Genomic DNA, 17,594 nt, shown 5'->3' on the forward strand with positions numbered 1-17,594 from the left:
TCTTATAAATCCTGCTCCTCCAAATGTGTCACAACTTTTTCGAATAGTTTGCCATTCCGCGTTTTTCTTCCATCCACGTATTTTAGGATATTTAACTCCTTTAGCTGCGATAGCATGAAGTTGATCTCCTCATCCGTCCAGAAATGTGTTTTTTTCACCATGGAATTAGGGAGGGCAAAACGGAGCTTTAGAATGTCACCAGTAGTGTATGCGCGTGAGCTCGACAATGCATTACACAGAAAAGGTTGTTTGTCGCCTTTTTTTAGTTCATTACAGTGGTGATAGAAGTGACAATAATTAAGTGGTACTGTGTTGTTAGCCTTTATTGATTGCCTTACAAGGTTAATGTGAAGTAGCTAGCACAATCGGACAGCACTAACCAATAAAAATGTACTTTGAATGGTACTTGCTCAATCGAACGGTACATGTGAAAAACATTTGATTATAGTCAGCAGCACCGACATTTTCTGTCACACCCTCAATAACTGGCAAAAGTCCCAGTAGAAGATTGAATTAAATCTTTTAAAGTTATATATTTTCTGAAACGTTCTCGATTCCGCTTGGCCACAGTGAGTGTATATTTGCTATGTAAATTACGGAACATGTGCAGAACACCTTGGCAAATTTTTGGCCTATTGAATCATATATATGCCATAGTAAATCGACCCCCCAACCACATTATCTAGGTATGTTAGTCCGACTCTGAAAGAATCGACTTCGTACGATTTCATTCGGACTACAATGTTTACATGATTTTTAAAAGTCCAGTTTTAGCCGGACTAAAACAATAAATCGACTTTTTCAAACATCATGTAAACCCACTGATTGTCACTGAGCACCAATGTGTGACAGTGGATATGAGTACACGAGACTTCATCACAAAGTATATTTTCCGATGAAATAAAATGGCCGAAATGAAATGAGTGTATTTTCCCCTTAGTGACGCGTCTCTTGGCAACGAGTGCGATGGGGGATACATGGACATGAGACAGGAAGACAGCATGGAGTACGTGGCCATGCAGGAGCTGACCCCTAACGTCAGATACGTCGACCTGGAGCCCGCCGTCTACGAAACTCCTTACCAGCAGGACAACCCCCACGGCCAAGGTGGATAAACTTCAGGAATAAATGTGGCTCTTTTGTGGATGCACATATTTTATAGACTATTATAGGCTGACCTGTGACCATTTTGAAACTATCCTGAGTTTTTAAAAAAATGCAGGTTTATATGTGAATTTGCATAGATTACTTTTTGCTACACTCATTGTTATTATCCATCCTGCTTCTTGACCAATGGACACTGGGATAGACTCCAGCTCCCTTGCAACCCTGCTCAGGATAAGCAGGGATAGGTAATGGATGGATGGAAAAAGAACAATAACCAGTTATTTGGAGAATTTCTGCTTATTTCACCATTCAGCTTGTGCTGAAGCGTGTCAGATTTTGAAATTCTTTTGGATAGGGGAAAAAAAGGGAAGCTAAATCTGCTCTCTGAATCATGGCACACAAATGTTGGGGCTCCAGGGGGGACGTGACATACTTTTAAGGCAGAATCTCTGGGTCACTGGACTCTGCTGATGACAGCACACATTTGCTTGGTGCAACAGAGGTTTGAATGCTTGTGAAATTTTAGTAAATTGTGACCTCCACAAGGCACAGTGCTGCTTCAGTACCCACGCACAGAAAAGGGCCATTGAGAGTGGACTATATGACAAGATAGCTGCCCTGAACCAGTTTATGACTGTTCTACATGATCTTTCAATTTTAGGAAGGGTCACCAAGCAAAAGCAGACCACAGTTACTTCTGTGCACTTAGTATTAAGTCACTGTCATTCTGTTTAATGGGATTACATTCATACATTTGATCATGAAAATGGAAGGTACAAGTTAATTTAATTAATAATTTAGTGAATTTAAAGTTAAAATAACTTCATGTAAAGAGTAGGAATGCAATCATTCCAAATAAAACACTACTAGGAAAACTGCTGATGAGCCTTACCAAATATGGAAAGGTGAAAATCATGTTTTTCCAACAGCGAACAGTGTAAAGGTGTGTTCTCTAGCGTCCCCACATTCTCGCTCATGTGACCATTTCCTGTTTCGACCACTTCCTGTTTCCCAATCCTGCAGACCCAGGGAAAGAAGATGTGGCCTTGGTCATCAGCGACTCTCCCATCCTTAGCTACGCGGACCTGGTGGGCTTCAGTTACCAAGTGGCCAAAGGAATGGATTTCCTGGCATCTAAAAACGTATGTCACAGAACTGCCATGCAGACAGCCTGCAAACATCAATGATACATGTCAGTGTTAAGATACTTTTAAGAATTAATGTGGAAACACATTAATGCATAAAGAAAATTGTTAATGAGGGGCCCAAGCAATGTTTTCTTCATGCATTAATTTGTTTCCACTTTAATGCTTAAAAGTATCATAACACAGACATACTTGCAGGCTTTATTTGCAAGCCTTAGCTACACATGGCAAGCACAAAGAAAATAAATTTAAAAAATTTTGTTGGTACATTGTGACAAAACCGCCACAAAGACCTACCTAAAAATATCAATGATGCATGTCTGTGTTAAGATACTTTAAACCATGCAATCTAGCTTCTTACATAAGATAAAAATCTGCCTTGGCAGAGAGACCAAGTCCCTGAAGTTTCTAGGGCTCAAGAAAAAAACAGAGATAAGGAAAACAATACAGATTATTTCCACATCATTACTTCTGTCTCTTTGCTGTTTTCACTGGCAGCATCGTAAAAGACTTCTGAGAGGGCTTTCAGCTGTTAGTAGAGCGTTCTTGCTTCTTCTGGCCTTTATTCTGCTGTCTGTGGGTGACCACGCAGTGCATCCATCGCGATTTGGCCGCGAGGAACGTGCTCATCTGTGAAGGGAAGCTGGTGAAGATCTGTGACTTTGGGCTGGCCCGGGACATCATGAACGACTCCAACTACATCTCCAAGGGCAGCGTGAGTGCAATATATGACAATCAAATTAGATGGGAATGACCACATGGAGAGCACCAAGCTGTGACTGTGGAAAGGTCTTTTTGCGATGTCATAAGGTATACAGCAATCCTTCAGAATATGATAATTTGAGTATCATAAATATGTGAGTATTAAAATGTATGCAGTATCTGAAATTGAGATGCGCAACAGTCAAAGCTTATAAAAGAGAGATGGTGCTCTCAGTATGGGGCAGTGTATGTAACAAAAATATGCCCAAGGTCTTCAGAGAGACTACCCAAAGTAGACACTGGAGCACTCACACAAAATAAAGCGTGTTAATTTAAATAAGACTGACATTTCGACTTAGCATCTTGATTCTTCAATTTCTTTGCATTTGATCTCCAACTCCAGACATTCCTGCCTTTGAAGTGGATGGCGCCGGAGAGCATCTTCCACAACCTGTACACGACCTTGAGCGACGTCTGGTCTTACGGCATCCTCCTGTGGGAGATATTCACTCTGGGCATGTATCCGAGCAACAGGGGAACACAGCACTTGAACACCAGGGCTGAGGAACTGAGGAATTATGTAGCATCTCATAATGAAAGCTGTTAAACTGTTATGATATTGCTGTGCAACACGTTCTCATCCCAACTCGTCAAATATTGCAGCTTGGGCAAGGGCTCTTCTCATCACTATTTAACGCGTTGGATAGACTTGGGCGTCTTTGGTTGACGAGTTAGGTAGCCCATTGAATTGAATTACCATTTTGGCGGATTTTGACACTATGGACAGACAGTAGCCTGAACCTCAGCGCAAATTTGGAGATTGTATTTGTAGATAATCAATAGTATTGTGACCTATTCGAATTTAATTACTTAAAATCACATACACATATACCGAAATATAACAGAAGTGATGTCATTTTTATACAATAGGCTACACGGAAAATTATGAAACATCAACATAAACCTAGGCTAATGCATGCTGAGTGATGTAGTTTATTTCAGTAGCCTAGTATTCAATGGGCTACCGAGCTCATCAACCGAAGACGCCCAAGTCTATCCAACGCGTCGAATAGTGACAAGAACAGTCCTTGCCCAAGCTGCAATATTTGACGAGTTGGGATGAGAACGTGTTCTGCTGTGACATTGCTTACTCCAATGAGAAGAGCAATATATGAATTTCATAGTCATATTTGTGCCAGGTTTGCTCTAAGTTATGTGCAGTTTTGAAATAACAGCCTGCTGTGTGTTCTGTGGTTTCCCAGTTTGTTTGTTTTTTTTTTAACTTTTACACATCCACTGAGAAGCTTCCTCCTGACCAATGCAAATGGAACAACCACTTCAGTAAATATATGTCAAATTAGTGGTGGATATTTCAGTTCCTTTTGGGGACTTTTCAATCCTTTGATTCCTTTCACTATGCGGATTCGTTCACTGATAAATTCATTCAGTACATCAGTGTCTATGATATGTATGCTACATGCAAACTTGCAAGTAATAATAATTACTCTGATTAAATTAAACTAAGCATGAAATTACAGCTGCTGCTACTACTAAAACTAACAATAATAATAATAATAATAATAATAGCTTGAACCCACTTGCTAGTCCTCATAGCTGGTGAGTTAGAAGAAACAAGAATACATTCCTCCATGGAGGCGATGCAGATGACAAATGACCTAAAATATTTGTTAAAAATCAAATTAATCATTCATAATTGATTACTACTTCAAAGATACTTTGCCACCCTTTGCATCGAAGGATCCATAAACACATTTTTTATTTGGGGGGGTGGGGGTCTTCCAGATCTTTGTGGGAAAAAAAGAAAGAAAGTTGGGTTTGGCTGAACAATACCTTGTTAAACAGCAGAAAATAGTAAATAGGAGAAAGGATACATAGCACCATCGCTTGAACTGGGCCATGAAAAATTCCAGGATAGTATGATGAGCAAATAAGTAGTATAACTGATGAGTTTCACCCCTACTGGCTGTTTACTTTCTCTGTCTGTAGGAGGAACACCATACCCTGACCTCCCCATGAATGAGTTATTCTACAGTGCTCTGAAGAGTGGCTATAGGATGGCAAAGCCCCCCCATGCTGCAGACGAAATGTGAGACCTGCTCAGCTTGTGCCCCCCTCCCTCTCCCTCTTTTGACCTTACACTAGATTTTCTTCTACATTTACATTGCATCTAAAATGAGAGAACATCGATCCACAATACACAATTTAATGCTGGTTACATTTTATTTTCAGTAGATTTTGTCCTTATTCAATTATATTGTAACTACCAAGCAACTAATATGTAATAACATTTTATGCACACCTTATTTTTAATTAATTAGTGTGAAACAGGATTTTGTAGTCTCTGTAATTACACAGGTAGTTTGAATTACCCTTTCCTGGCTTTTACCTTAGCCTTAAGTCTAACTCTGCTTCTACATGTAACCCTGACTTCTAACCATAACCCAAAATATACTTTAAAAAAATTAATTAACCCGAACACGTACAAGGATAGTTAATTTTTTTCGCTTTTTTTTGACGTTTTAGTGTATGTTTTCTATTGACCCACACTGTTTTTCTGTGTTACTTCAAGAAACTTTAAAGCACCTTGTACAGTGACAGTAGGTTAGACAGTAAGACAGTAAAATATACAATACAACTAATAAATCCTGAAAGTAAACTATGCCTTTAATATAAAAAAGGAATAAAACAACTGTCAATCAGCTATGTACTGTAGCACTTTCACAGTCACATAAGACTGACCTATTAAACATCGTCTTTAGGGCATGTGTAAATGTCAACTTTAGAAAAAGGAGAAACCAAACCATTAACTTCTCTGTCTTCCAGTTATGATATTATGCAAAAATGCTGGGAGGAGAAATATGAGAGAAGGCCAGACTTTTCCTTCCTGGTACATGCCATGGGGAACATGTTGACCGAGTGCTATAGAAAGGTAACTCATTTTCTTTACATGGTCAGGCTGAGCGAAATAAATAAATCAAAGTGAATTTCTGAACCTCGGTCTCACGGGTTTCTCAGCTCTCTTCTGTCTCGTCGCAGAAATATGTTCAGGTGAACGAGAGCTTCTTGAACAGTGACCACCCGGCTGTGGTGCGCGCCAAGCCCCGTCAGCCTGCGGCTGTGATGTCATCAACGTGCGACTCCGGCGTGGACGATGCCGAGGTGGAGCAGGGAGAGACAGAGGCGGCGGGGGTCCCGAGTGCTGATTACATCATTCCCATCCCCGACGTCAAACCTGAGGAGAGCAGTGAGGTGCCGGACATGCTCACAGAAAGCCTCCTGTGGTACGGCCATGATCCTGCATGAATACAGAACAGAACACCACAAAAGTGCTTGCCCCTATGAGCTTGGAATATAGGCCTTACATTACATTACAGGCATTTAGAAGACGTTCTTCTGCAGAGCGACTTACACAACATTTGGCATTTTTTACATTTCCTCCATTTATACTGCTGGATATATACTGAATCAAAGTACCTTGCTCAAGGGTACAATGGCAGTGTCCTACCAGGTGGCTCTCATGTACGGGGAGCGGAGGGGGGGGGAGCAGGAGGTGCGGTGGCTCTCATGTGCAGAGAGCAGGGGGGGCAGGAGGTGCGATGGCTCTCATGTGCAGGGAGCAGGGGGGGCAGGAGGTGCGATGGCTCTCATGTGCAGGGAGCAGGGGGGGCAGGAGGTGCGATGGCTCTCATGTGCAGAGAGCAGGGGGGGCAGGAGGTGCGATGGCTCTCATGTGCAGGGAGCAGGGGGGGCAGGAGGTGCGATGGCTCTTGTGTGCAGGGAGCAGGGGGGGCAGGAGGTGCGATGGCTCTCGTGTGCAGGGAGCAGGGGGGGCAGGAGGTGCGGTGGCTCTCATGTGCAGGGAGCAGGGGGGGCAGGAGGTGCGATGGCTGTCATGTGCGGGGAGCGGGGGGGGCAGGAGGTGCGGTGGCTCTCATGTGCAGGGAGCAGGGGGGGCAGGAGGTGCGATGGCTGTCATGTGCGGGGAGCGGGGGGGGCAGGAGGTGCGGTGGCTCTTGTGTGCAGGGAGCGGGGGGGCAGGAGGCGTGTTGGCTCTCATATGCAGGGAGCATTACATTACATTACATTACAGGCATTTAGCAGACGCTCTTATCCAGAGCAACTTACACAACTTTTTTTACATAGCATTTTACATCGTATCCATTTATACAGCTGGATATATCGTGAAGCAATTCCGGTTAAGTACCTTGCTCAAGGGTACAACGGCAGTGTCCTCACCCGGGAATCGAACCTCCGACCTTTCGGTTACAAGCCCAGTTCCTTACCCACTGTGCTACACTCCGAGGTGCGGTGGCTCTCATGTGCAGGGACCAGGGGGGGCAGGAGGTGCGATGGCTGTCATGTGCGGGGAGCGGGGGGGGCAGGAGGTGCGGTGGCTCTCATGTGCAGGGAGCAGGGGGGGCAGGAGGTGCGGTGGCTCTCATGTGCGGGGAGCAGGGGGGGAGCAGGAGGTGCGGTGGCTCTCATGTGCGGGGAGCAGGAGGTGCGGTGGCTCTCATGTGCGGGGAGCAGGAGGTGCGGTGGCTCTCATGTGCGGGGAGCAGGGGGGGAGCAGGAGGTGCGGTGGCTCTCATGTGCGGGGAGCGGAGGGGGGGAGCTGAAGGTGCGATGGCTCTCGTGTGCAGGGAGCAGGGGGGGCAGGAGGTGCGATGGCTCTCGTGTGCAGGGAGCAGGGGGGGCAGGAGGTGCGATGGCTCTCATGTGCAGGGAGCAGGGGGGGCAGGAGGTGTGGTGGCTCTCATATGCAGGGAGCAGGGGGGGCAGGAGGTGCGGTGGCTCTCGTGTGCGGGGAGCGGAGGGGGGGAGCTGAAGGTGCGATGGCTCTCGTGTGCAGGGAGCAGGGGGGGCAGGAGGTGCGATGGCTCTCATGTGCAGGGAGCAGGGGGGGCAGGAGGTGTGGTGGCTCTCATATGCAGGGAGCAGGGGGGGCAGGAGGTGCGGTGGCTCTCGTGTGCCGGGAGCGGAGGGGGGGAGCTGAAGGTGCGATGGCTGTGGTGCACGTGTAGCAGTGAGAGCCCGTGTTTAGGGAGGCACAGGAAACAGAGCTTGGCGTGACTGAAACGGCTGCAGCAACAGCACCAGCAGCAGCGTTGCTCAATACCGCACAGCCAGATGGGTGATAAAAATACCCTGGGTCAGACGCTTCCTATGGCACAGATCTCCAGCACACAAACACTCTGGCCTGGCCTGGCGCACGAAAACAAGAGGCTTCCTCCTTTTAGTTTCCACTCACAACTTACAAGTGCTGTTTGTTGTTGTGTAAAAGATTTGTAAAAAATATATATATATTACAATAAATATAATTAAATACATTTATTACATCAATTTAGGAGATGCTTTTATTTAAACAAAACAAACAAACAAGTAAGCTATTGATTCTTGGTCTTTTGTTTTTCTAGTAATCTTTAGGTAAGATTATCATTTTGATTGTTGCAGTTCTGCCAATGAGAGAAAGTGTCCGATTCATTCATCGGAGTAAGTCATCGCCTGTTGTTCTGAGTAATGGATAGAAATTAAGATTAAATTATTCTGACAGTGTGGTGTGAATATTGATCCCCAGATAAGTATTGTTGCCCTTGGATAAGGTAAGGGATGTTGTTGTGGCATTCCATACATACGAGGTAGTATTGTAGATTTATGGAATTTATGGAATATGTACTGGAAAGTTTGATGGCTTTGTGAATAGAATTATGTGGATCTTGTAAATGGAGTAGAACATCATCTGCATAAAGACTGATTTTACATAGCATACTTGGAGTTTGGATTCCTTTTGATGTTGCCATTCTGTCAAATTGCAGCAGCTAGCAGTTCAATGAAAACAGGGAAGGAGAGAGTGGCCATCCTTGCCAAGTACCACTGTGTAGTATGAAACTTGTGATGTTAGTTCATTAGTGTTGGCCATAGGTGAGTTGGATAGAATCATTATCCAGTGAATGAATGATTCTCCAAAAAACGTGCAAAGAAGCAAAAAGGATATTCCACTTGACTGTATCAAGTGCTTTTTTGAACAGAGACACTTATGTTGAAAAAGGATGCCATACAAAATATATTGGATCTTCAGTGTTATGGGGTTGTATGCATTGACTGGTCCTGGGGCTCTTGTTAAGGTCAGTGGAATCATGAACTCCTGAAACGACCAGGGCTGCGTTTCCCAGAGTCTCCTTAGCTCTACGTGCGTCGTAAGGTATACCTTAAGGTCTTCCTTTAGGTCTCGAGCTGTTTCCCAGCGCCTCCTTAGCTAAGGTATACCTTTTGAAAGGTATACCTTTAAAAGGGTGGTCTGAGGCACTCGCAAGCTGTCCCTTAGCGATGCGCTCCGCTCATCCTGTCACAGTTTTAGCCTTATTATGCCAACATTTTCCTTTCAAATCGACTGTTGTACTACAGTGCGCATCTAGTAGCTAGCACATCTGCTTGCGAAAATGACATAGATAGTTTAATATTAACTTTACGAAAATTAATTATCCAATCAACGTTTCTGTGCATAGCACGTCATGAGAATGTTGTCGTTTCACCTGTCTATTCCCATCATGATGGTAATAAAGTATAGGGCCTATCCATAATACTAATCCAATTTGTGAAGAAAAAAAAAAGCGTATATTATTTTTACGTAGTGGAGCTTACCGAGGATATGGCTTTTCTGACTGCATACCCTGTAGAAATTAGTTTGTTTGTGTGTGAATCAATGATCACACTGACTTGGAACAAACCGTTGGTTTATTAAGAACATAAAACCTGTGTCAGCAAAGCCGACATTGAGTGAGTATACTTGCATGACCGAACAAGGCGGAACTAAAGCACATTGATTGGCCTAGCCATAAACACACATTCAGGTACGGTGGCTCATAAAGAGCAAACATAGACACATGATCTACATCCCTTTCCTTTAGCCCACACCTCCTATATAAAATAAAATAGCACTGGGTAAATATCAACATTACAGAACATTTCTTTCTTACCATGTTGTTTTACGATTTTCAGTAAACAACCCGATAATGATATTCTTGGTTAAACTTAAGATTATCCAACAGCAAATCAAGGTGGATGAACATATCATTTTAACAGGTAGGCCTATTCATAAGGCATACCCAGTATAGAATTAATCATGATCAATTTCCACAGACGTGCTTTTGCCTTTCATCTATGATCATTTTTGCACTGCAGAGAAAAGTCCCCGGGAATCAGTGGATATGCTGCTACAGTTGCCTATATATTGTGTGACAAACACAAATTAACATTAGACCTTTGTTTCAATAAGAACAAAATAATTCACACACATGTAGCCTATATCCTTTTTCCTGGGCTTCCAAGAAGTCCCAGACTATGGTGTATATGTCCCGATTGATGCATTTTATTTTTTGTAGCCTACATTTATTGATTGAAACTATCACAAGGTCTCGTTTTGACTCTTGCAGATGATCTTTAGTAGGCATAGCTTCCTCTTCTGCAATATTAGATTAGATTTCATTCAATTCTGATGCATCTCTGTTTGACAAATAACATTTTTTCATACATATTTTATATCCAAAATACATTTTAGGGAGTATTGTACCGTTTTTTTTAATTGTACCATAGGTTTTGCCTATGCATTTGGCACTACGTGTCTATGCAGTAGCTGTAGGTAATATACTGAATTTTGTATTATGTCTATAATGACAGTTGTTATTATCAGATGATCTTTAGTAGGCATAGCTTCCTCTTCTGCAATATTAGTTGATGTAAAATGATTATGACAACATTTGTTATATTAAAACATCATTCATAAGCCTTTACAAATGAGACAATCAATTTGCTTGGCATCGATTGATAAACTTTTCAGCACCACAGTGAAGGCCAGCTCGAACTTACGACGTACCTTTGGAAGTATCCCTTAAGGCAACTGTTAAGGTATAGTCTGGGAAACACTCGTAAAAAAGCCCTTTGAAAGGTATACCTTAGAAACCTTTGTAAAACGTTAAAGTACATCAAAACTGGGAAATGCAGCTCAGGGCATTTTTGGCAGGAATTGCCCACTCCCCACAGGAAGCTCAAATGTGCCTAAAAATGGGTCTTCCTGCAAGACAGTGATCTAAAACATGCATCAAAATCAGCCAAAAAAAATGTCATCTTGCCATTTTATTTGAACTGAATAAGGCACTCTATGAGTGGAGTGCAAAATAAATGGAAAACAGGGGTATCAATAATTTTAACACCTATTTTTTGAAGCATGAAGTGTAAGTAGCACATATGGCAACAAGCAGCTTAAAACTATATGAAAAACACAAATATACATTCTAAAACTTTTTTTATTATTATTATTTTTTGCTCTAAAATAAAGTCCTGGGAAAGAGGGGAATGTAAACCGCAATAAATATTTATACTTTTCGTTTTATACAAATTGTCCCAAGTGTCTTGTGAGCCAAATTTTTTGTATTTATACTCGCCTTGTCGAACACGATGATGAAAATTTCTCTGTACTACTGATTTCAACAAACTGGCTCCCCCAGGCCGCGGCATGAAAAAAAGTTGCTAAATGGTTAAGCGGAACCTTTAGAGAAGCAGTGGTCGAAGCTGAACCCCAGTCGCTGGGCTGGTGGTGAACCACGCTGAGTCCCCTAAATGACGAGAGCATGTGACGGAGAAAAGGGAAGGGTTCTGCAGATTCTGCAATGCACTTAAAAAGAGTCAATAAAAATAACAGGGGCACAAAAAACCAATGCACTGTTCTCTTGAAGTTAATAATAGATATTACTGCTATTACACATTTATATGATTTAGAAAACGGGAATAACAGCAAGTGGCTGGATGATAAAGTGAGGAGAGTGGAATAGTTGCATTAGTCCATGAATGAACAACTGCTTTCAAACATAATTAAATAAATGAAGTTCAAGTCTAGGGAACTCTGTGGATTAGGTATTGGCAGTGGCATGGAATCATCGCCATAGCCTCCAATCACAGTGCTGCTAGCTGTCAGTGGGTGGGTTTAATTTTTCCCATTGAGTCGCATTATATATGGTGTGCCTGCAATTCCCTTCTCTACCCATAGCTTGTCTTTATTTTATTTTTTTGTTTATCTTGGCTTGGAGGATAGATCAACACCATTAAATGAATTTGATTTTTGTTCATGGCTGAGTGAAGAGCAGGTTTGCCTCTTTCTCCAGCGACAGTGCCCAGGATCCAGAGGAAAGGGGTGATTCAGTGCCTCAGGAGGCCGTAGCCGATGTCCCACAAGAGGCGTTAGCTGCAGCCCCAAAAGAGAAAGCCGATCAGAGCTCCACCCAGGAAGTGAAAACGCTGGATAACCCAGGGACATCTGAAGCAGAAGAGAGCTTCCTGTAGGAGCTGTGCAGCACAAGGACATAAAATCCCTCATTTACAGTGCGTACCTCTGTTACAGGAGAAAATGTATATGGCACTTGCAAATTAAAGGTACGAGAGAATTATGGGTACGCCAAAAATTTTGCTTATGTTAAGATGCGCAGTAAAATTAGGTCTTCTGGAGAAATGAAATTGTTCAGTCAATTAGCCATTAAATAAATAAATCAATAAATGATTCACAGTGAATAGCCATCAAATATAATACATTATAGTTTACAGAAGTATTGCAATATATTTTTCATTTATTCGTTTCAATTTGTATATAATGAAGTACCGATAAAAAAGAAATATGTGTACTTGGTAAGTAATTAATGGGCTGCGTAATTTTAAGTATTTCTGGGAAATTTGCAGTGTTCTGGACAAAATAGGAAGTTGTGCATAGGTTTTATGGCTGATGGAACACATTGCAGCACAATTTATAACTTCTAAACCATATAGCCCATACCTCAATAATCCTGGTAATATAGTCCTGGAATGTGATACTCTTCTGAGGTACAGTAGATTATGCTTTACGGAAGTGGAGCTTGGTTCCGGTCAGAAACATCTTGAAAGGTGAGGTTGAATAATGCATAATTTTATTTAGATTTCATTCAATGCTGATGCATCTCTGTTTGACAAATAGCATTTTTCATACATATTTTATATCTAAAATACATTTTAGGGAGTATTGTACAGCAGTAGGTTTGGCCTACGAATTTGGCACTACTTATCTATACAATAGTTGTAGGTAATATACTGAATTTTGTATTATGTCTATAATGACAGTTGTTGATAGTTTGAGCTTCAAATGAAGTTATTAACTTTAACTCTAAGCACTTTGTGCAGTCACAGAAATGGCATATTATGTCTGACAGACATGATTTATATTTATTTTGGTCATGTATTTTTAGTGTGTGTCAGTCTGTCCACAGCATTTGAAGGAATAAAGCTCAATTTGGTCAGTGCCATATAACTGCCTGCATTTTTAACTCTCATTGTCCAGAAGAATCAGCCCTAAAAACTGTTGTTGTCATTGTTTTCCCCATCTACTCAGCCAGCTTTCCATGCACCACATGGCTATGGCAAGAAATACGGAGACCTCCAATACCTGGCGATTAATTTTTCTCCTCCTGTATAGAGCCATATATCCTGCTTTGATTTAAACTAAAGGTACATTCAATAAAAATGTAATAATATTATTCTAAATATTTTCACTATATTTGTGGAAATATCCAAGGCACATGTATCCAAGGCAAAATTACATGTATTTTGTCAAAAAATTAAAATACTTAAAAACATTTTTAATGCCAGGTCTCCTGTGTGGATCTCCTGTAATTACAAGGAGGTCTCCTGCTTTCTATGAAAAACACCTTCAGCATGCTGATTGGTCATGTGAATCTCCTACTGATTTTCTGTTGACCATTGTGTATATATTATTGTTGGTGCTGTTATACTTATCGGCTGTGTTTGTCAAGTGAAGCGCTTTCCAATCTGAGAGCATTATGTTTGGAAACTTAGAGAGGCTGACTGACTCCATGCTTGATTTAGTGAGCTGATCCTGCAGTAGCAACTCTTTACAACCAGAAAGTCAATATGGCAATCGAAGTAGCTTCAGCCAGTATAAACTACATTTAAAGCCATTGCATTGAAATTACACAACATGGCAGTATTATATTTATGCACTGTCAGTGTATTGAAACCTATAAATAATTTAGTGACATGCACACATACATATATTTTTTTTCAAATATATTTTTGAAATGTTTTCTATGTTTCAAGCAATAGTGCACCTTTATAATCAATTATATCAATTATATTAATTATAAAATTAATTACAGGCAGTATTTTCGGTAAAATGAGAGGTTATGAAGGATATGAGTGTAACTGTTAATATAGGTATGGGGTATGCCTCAGAAGCCTGTAATGTATGCTATGTGTGTATGGTATAGCTGCCATCAAAAGCAATCTTTTTCCTAATCTGTTTATCATTATAATTAGATAGTCACCACTTCAAAACATAATTTAGCAAATGTACGCCTTATTAAAAGTTTACAGGAGAGAAGAGTGATGTAAGGAGAGATTATTGGCTGCGTATTAAGTGTAAAATGTAATGGTACGGTACTAACATTATAAAATAATATTAGATGAATGACTGATAATGCCAACCATCCTTGATACCGTCTGCTGTGGAATTATGCAGATTTCATGTCAATCTGGGGTACAATCATTGTAAATCTACTACCCCCACCCTTTTTTGAAAGTGTTTTTGTTTCCAACAGGATTTCCCCTTAAAATTTACTCATGACTGAATGCAAATGTTAACTTCTTTCTTCACTAACGCTGTTTGGAATCTATGGAAAGTACAGGGATTAATTAGTTCAACTAACTCACCATACTGTTTTTGAAGATGTAAATTTGCATTTAATTGTCAGTCCAAGTCAAAGGCAAATATTAATCTTGAACAGAATTCTAATTCTTACAGAAGTAGAGCTTTTTCTGATTGAGTAGGGTAACCTTGGGAAAGGCAGTGTACAGTATAAGACATGGATTGGGTGGAAGGGAAAGGTTGCCAGATTTGGTACGTTATCTGCTGGATCTGACTCAACATGAGGTCCTTAGGGGGCGACATAGCTCAGGAGGTAAGACCGATTGTCTGGTAGTCGGCAGGTTGCCGGTTCAAACCCTGCCCTGGGCATGTCGAAGTGTCCTTGAGCAAGACACCTAACCCCTAAGTGCTCTGGCGAATGAGAGGCATCAATTGTAAAGTGCTTTGGATAAAAGCGCTATATAAATGCAGTCCATTTACCATTTACCATCTTTGTGTAAATATGGAAAGTGTCCTCTGAAGTGGAGATGCAGATCTTCCCTCCCGATCCCTGTAGTGTTTTGCATTGGCGATGGGCAGCCCGTTGTTCATTTCGCACGCGCTCCTGGAGAGCGGCGACGGGAACCAATCAGCGTTCATTCCCGCAGGTGCACCTGGTGTGCAACATCCTGCCAATTAGCTGTACTCGCTGTACTGAAAATTCCTGCTGTCTGTGCTTCACTGACATTTTTTCCAGGGAAAATAAAATGTGGGGATTTGGGGGGAAATGCGATGCTCACTTAAAGCATTTCCAGTTTGAGTTTTGAACAAAGAACCACAGCTGTTCTAATGAATACACCCATTCTCCTCTAGATGCATAAATGTGCATTGTATAATTGCTGTATGTTAATACTGAATTTTGGTACCAAAGCTTTTTGAATGTGTTTACAGGAATACTGTGTATGCATATTGTATGATATCTATGTTATCTATATATATATCTAGATAACTCCGAGACATTTTTGATAATAAAGATATATTACTTGTACTGTTTTCCTTATTGTTCACGGATGACTCATTTGCTTGCTGTACCCTTAGAAAGACACAGAGGTAGAACTGAGAGCAGAAACCTCACCTGCTTCTGCTTCTGTTTCCACCACTTAGCAGGAGCCCTGACGCCACAGAAGGCCTTTTGCTCAGTGTTTGCATGTTAGCACATTGCAGCATTTTTCGAGTTAGCATATCGCTAACTTTTTTAGTGTGGTTTTATTAGTGTTTGAATATTTGCCTTTATTATCATTATTATTATTATTATTATTATTATTATTATTATTAATAATAATAATGATAATAATATTATTATTATTATTATTATCCATCTATTATCTATACCTGCTTATCCTGGACATTTAAGGGTCATGGGGGTTGCTGGAGCCTATCCCAGCATGCATTGGGCGAGAGGCAGGAATATACTTTGGACAGGCGAAGGGCTCACAAATTTCACTCACTCACCATTCACCCACAATCTTGTACCTATGGGCAATTTAAAGTCTTCAATTAGCCTACATGCATGTCTTTGGACTGTGGGAGGAAGCCCACGGGGACATAGGGAGAACATGCAAACTCCACACAGAGAAAGGCTCAGGCCCAAGACCTTGCTGTGAGGTGACAGTGCAATAATAATAATAAAATACTTAATATAAATATCAATATAAAATCCATACAAATGTTCATACAGCCTCTAGTCACTTGTTCATTTTGTCCTTATAGGGATAACAACTGTGACTGTAACTGTATTTATCAAAAAAAAAACATTATTTTTAAAAGTAATGTTGCAGAAATCTAACATTAAGGAATCTCAACATGTCAGTTTGGTATTAAGCTGGCATGAACACAGACAGCTTCTAAAGTGAGTTAAACTTTTTGAGTATATCTACACAGGAGCTACATAGTATATTTCTAATAACCGTAAAACATTCACAAATTATGCAGGTCAGAATAGACCGTCAGGATTCTCCATCATAATGATATTATTCTTGGAGGTGTCTGGTGACCAAGCATACCTCCTATACCAGAAAATACAAATGTGCAGGGTTTTCTTAAAGCCGATTTGTAAATAAATCGTTCTTTTGACCAAATTTTCTTTATTTTATTTATTTTCACCCGGAGGTAAACACCGTTTACTCTTGATTATATTAGAGTAAATCATTACAGAAATAGTTCAGCACATAGTGTATTATATTGTTTAAACAGACACCCGTGCGCCTCTCAAATTTTCATGTATTTTTGGCTGGACCACAACAGCAGGGCCAGCCACATAGTACAAACGCGAATATATCTGTGACTGACTGAGTGACTGACTGAGTGAGTGATGAAGTTACACCATTGGTTGGCCGAGTTATGACGTCACACCATTGGTCAGCCGGTCCAGCCCTATACTAGGTTTTGACCTGGTCTTGTTATCTCTATCAGCCAAGAATCTGTGGCTGTATCAGCCCCTCACATATTTCAGAGAAACTGGTTTCCTGAGGTTGCAAAAGCATGTTCTTTCCCCCATTCACTTAAATGGTATGCAGGTCCAGGAAGAGCCTATGTCAAAATGTAACACATGCGGAGAAAGCATTGCATTCAATTCTTGCTTAAGAAGAACATTTAAAAAAATTTGGTCAGAGGCCTAATACTTCTCCCTTGTTACTCATACACAAACACAGTCAATCTTTTTACTCCACAGACACACACACACACAAACACACACATAAATACACATAGAAACACAGATAAAGACATGCACAGCCCAGAAACACTGATAACCATATTGCACATAACATGGTGTCCATGATAAAGTCTAATTTCTCTCTCTCTCACTCTCTCTCTCTCTCTCTCTCTCTCTCTATTTCTCTCTCTCTCTCCCTCCCTCACTCGCTGCTGAGACAGCTTTAGAACTCAAAGTGCTCCAGTTA

The 17,594-nt window shown here is 41.1% G+C and overlaps 1 protein-coding gene across 1 annotated transcript in view; it reads left to right on the forward strand.

Annotated features, from left to right (window-relative positions):
• LOC118234934 (platelet-derived growth factor receptor beta-like) overlaps positions 1-15,687 on the forward strand; it is a 39,419-nt gene extending 23,732 nt beyond the window's left edge. The window contains exons 16-23 of the mRNA XM_035431817.1: positions 941-1,107; positions 2,131-2,249; positions 2,845-2,967; positions 3,358-3,469; positions 4,962-5,061; positions 5,799-5,904; positions 6,012-6,256; positions 12,134-15,687. Coding sequence (XP_035287708.1) covers positions 941-1,107; positions 2,131-2,249; positions 2,845-2,967; positions 3,358-3,469; positions 4,962-5,061; positions 5,799-5,904; positions 6,012-6,256; positions 12,134-12,311 — 1,150 coding nt within the window. The 3' untranslated portion in view covers positions 12,312-15,687. The remainder of the gene's footprint in view (positions 1-940; positions 1,108-2,130; positions 2,250-2,844; positions 2,968-3,357; positions 3,470-4,961; positions 5,062-5,798; positions 5,905-6,011; positions 6,257-12,133) is intronic.
• Positions 15,688-17,594: the final 1,907 nt, after the last annotated feature.

Source organism: Anguilla anguilla, chromosome 9 (genome assembly GCF_013347855.1).
Source record: "Anguilla anguilla isolate fAngAng1 chromosome 9, fAngAng1.pri, whole genome shotgun sequence".
Classification (NCBI taxonomy): domain Eukaryota; kingdom Metazoa; phylum Chordata; class Actinopteri; order Anguilliformes; family Anguillidae; genus Anguilla; species Anguilla anguilla.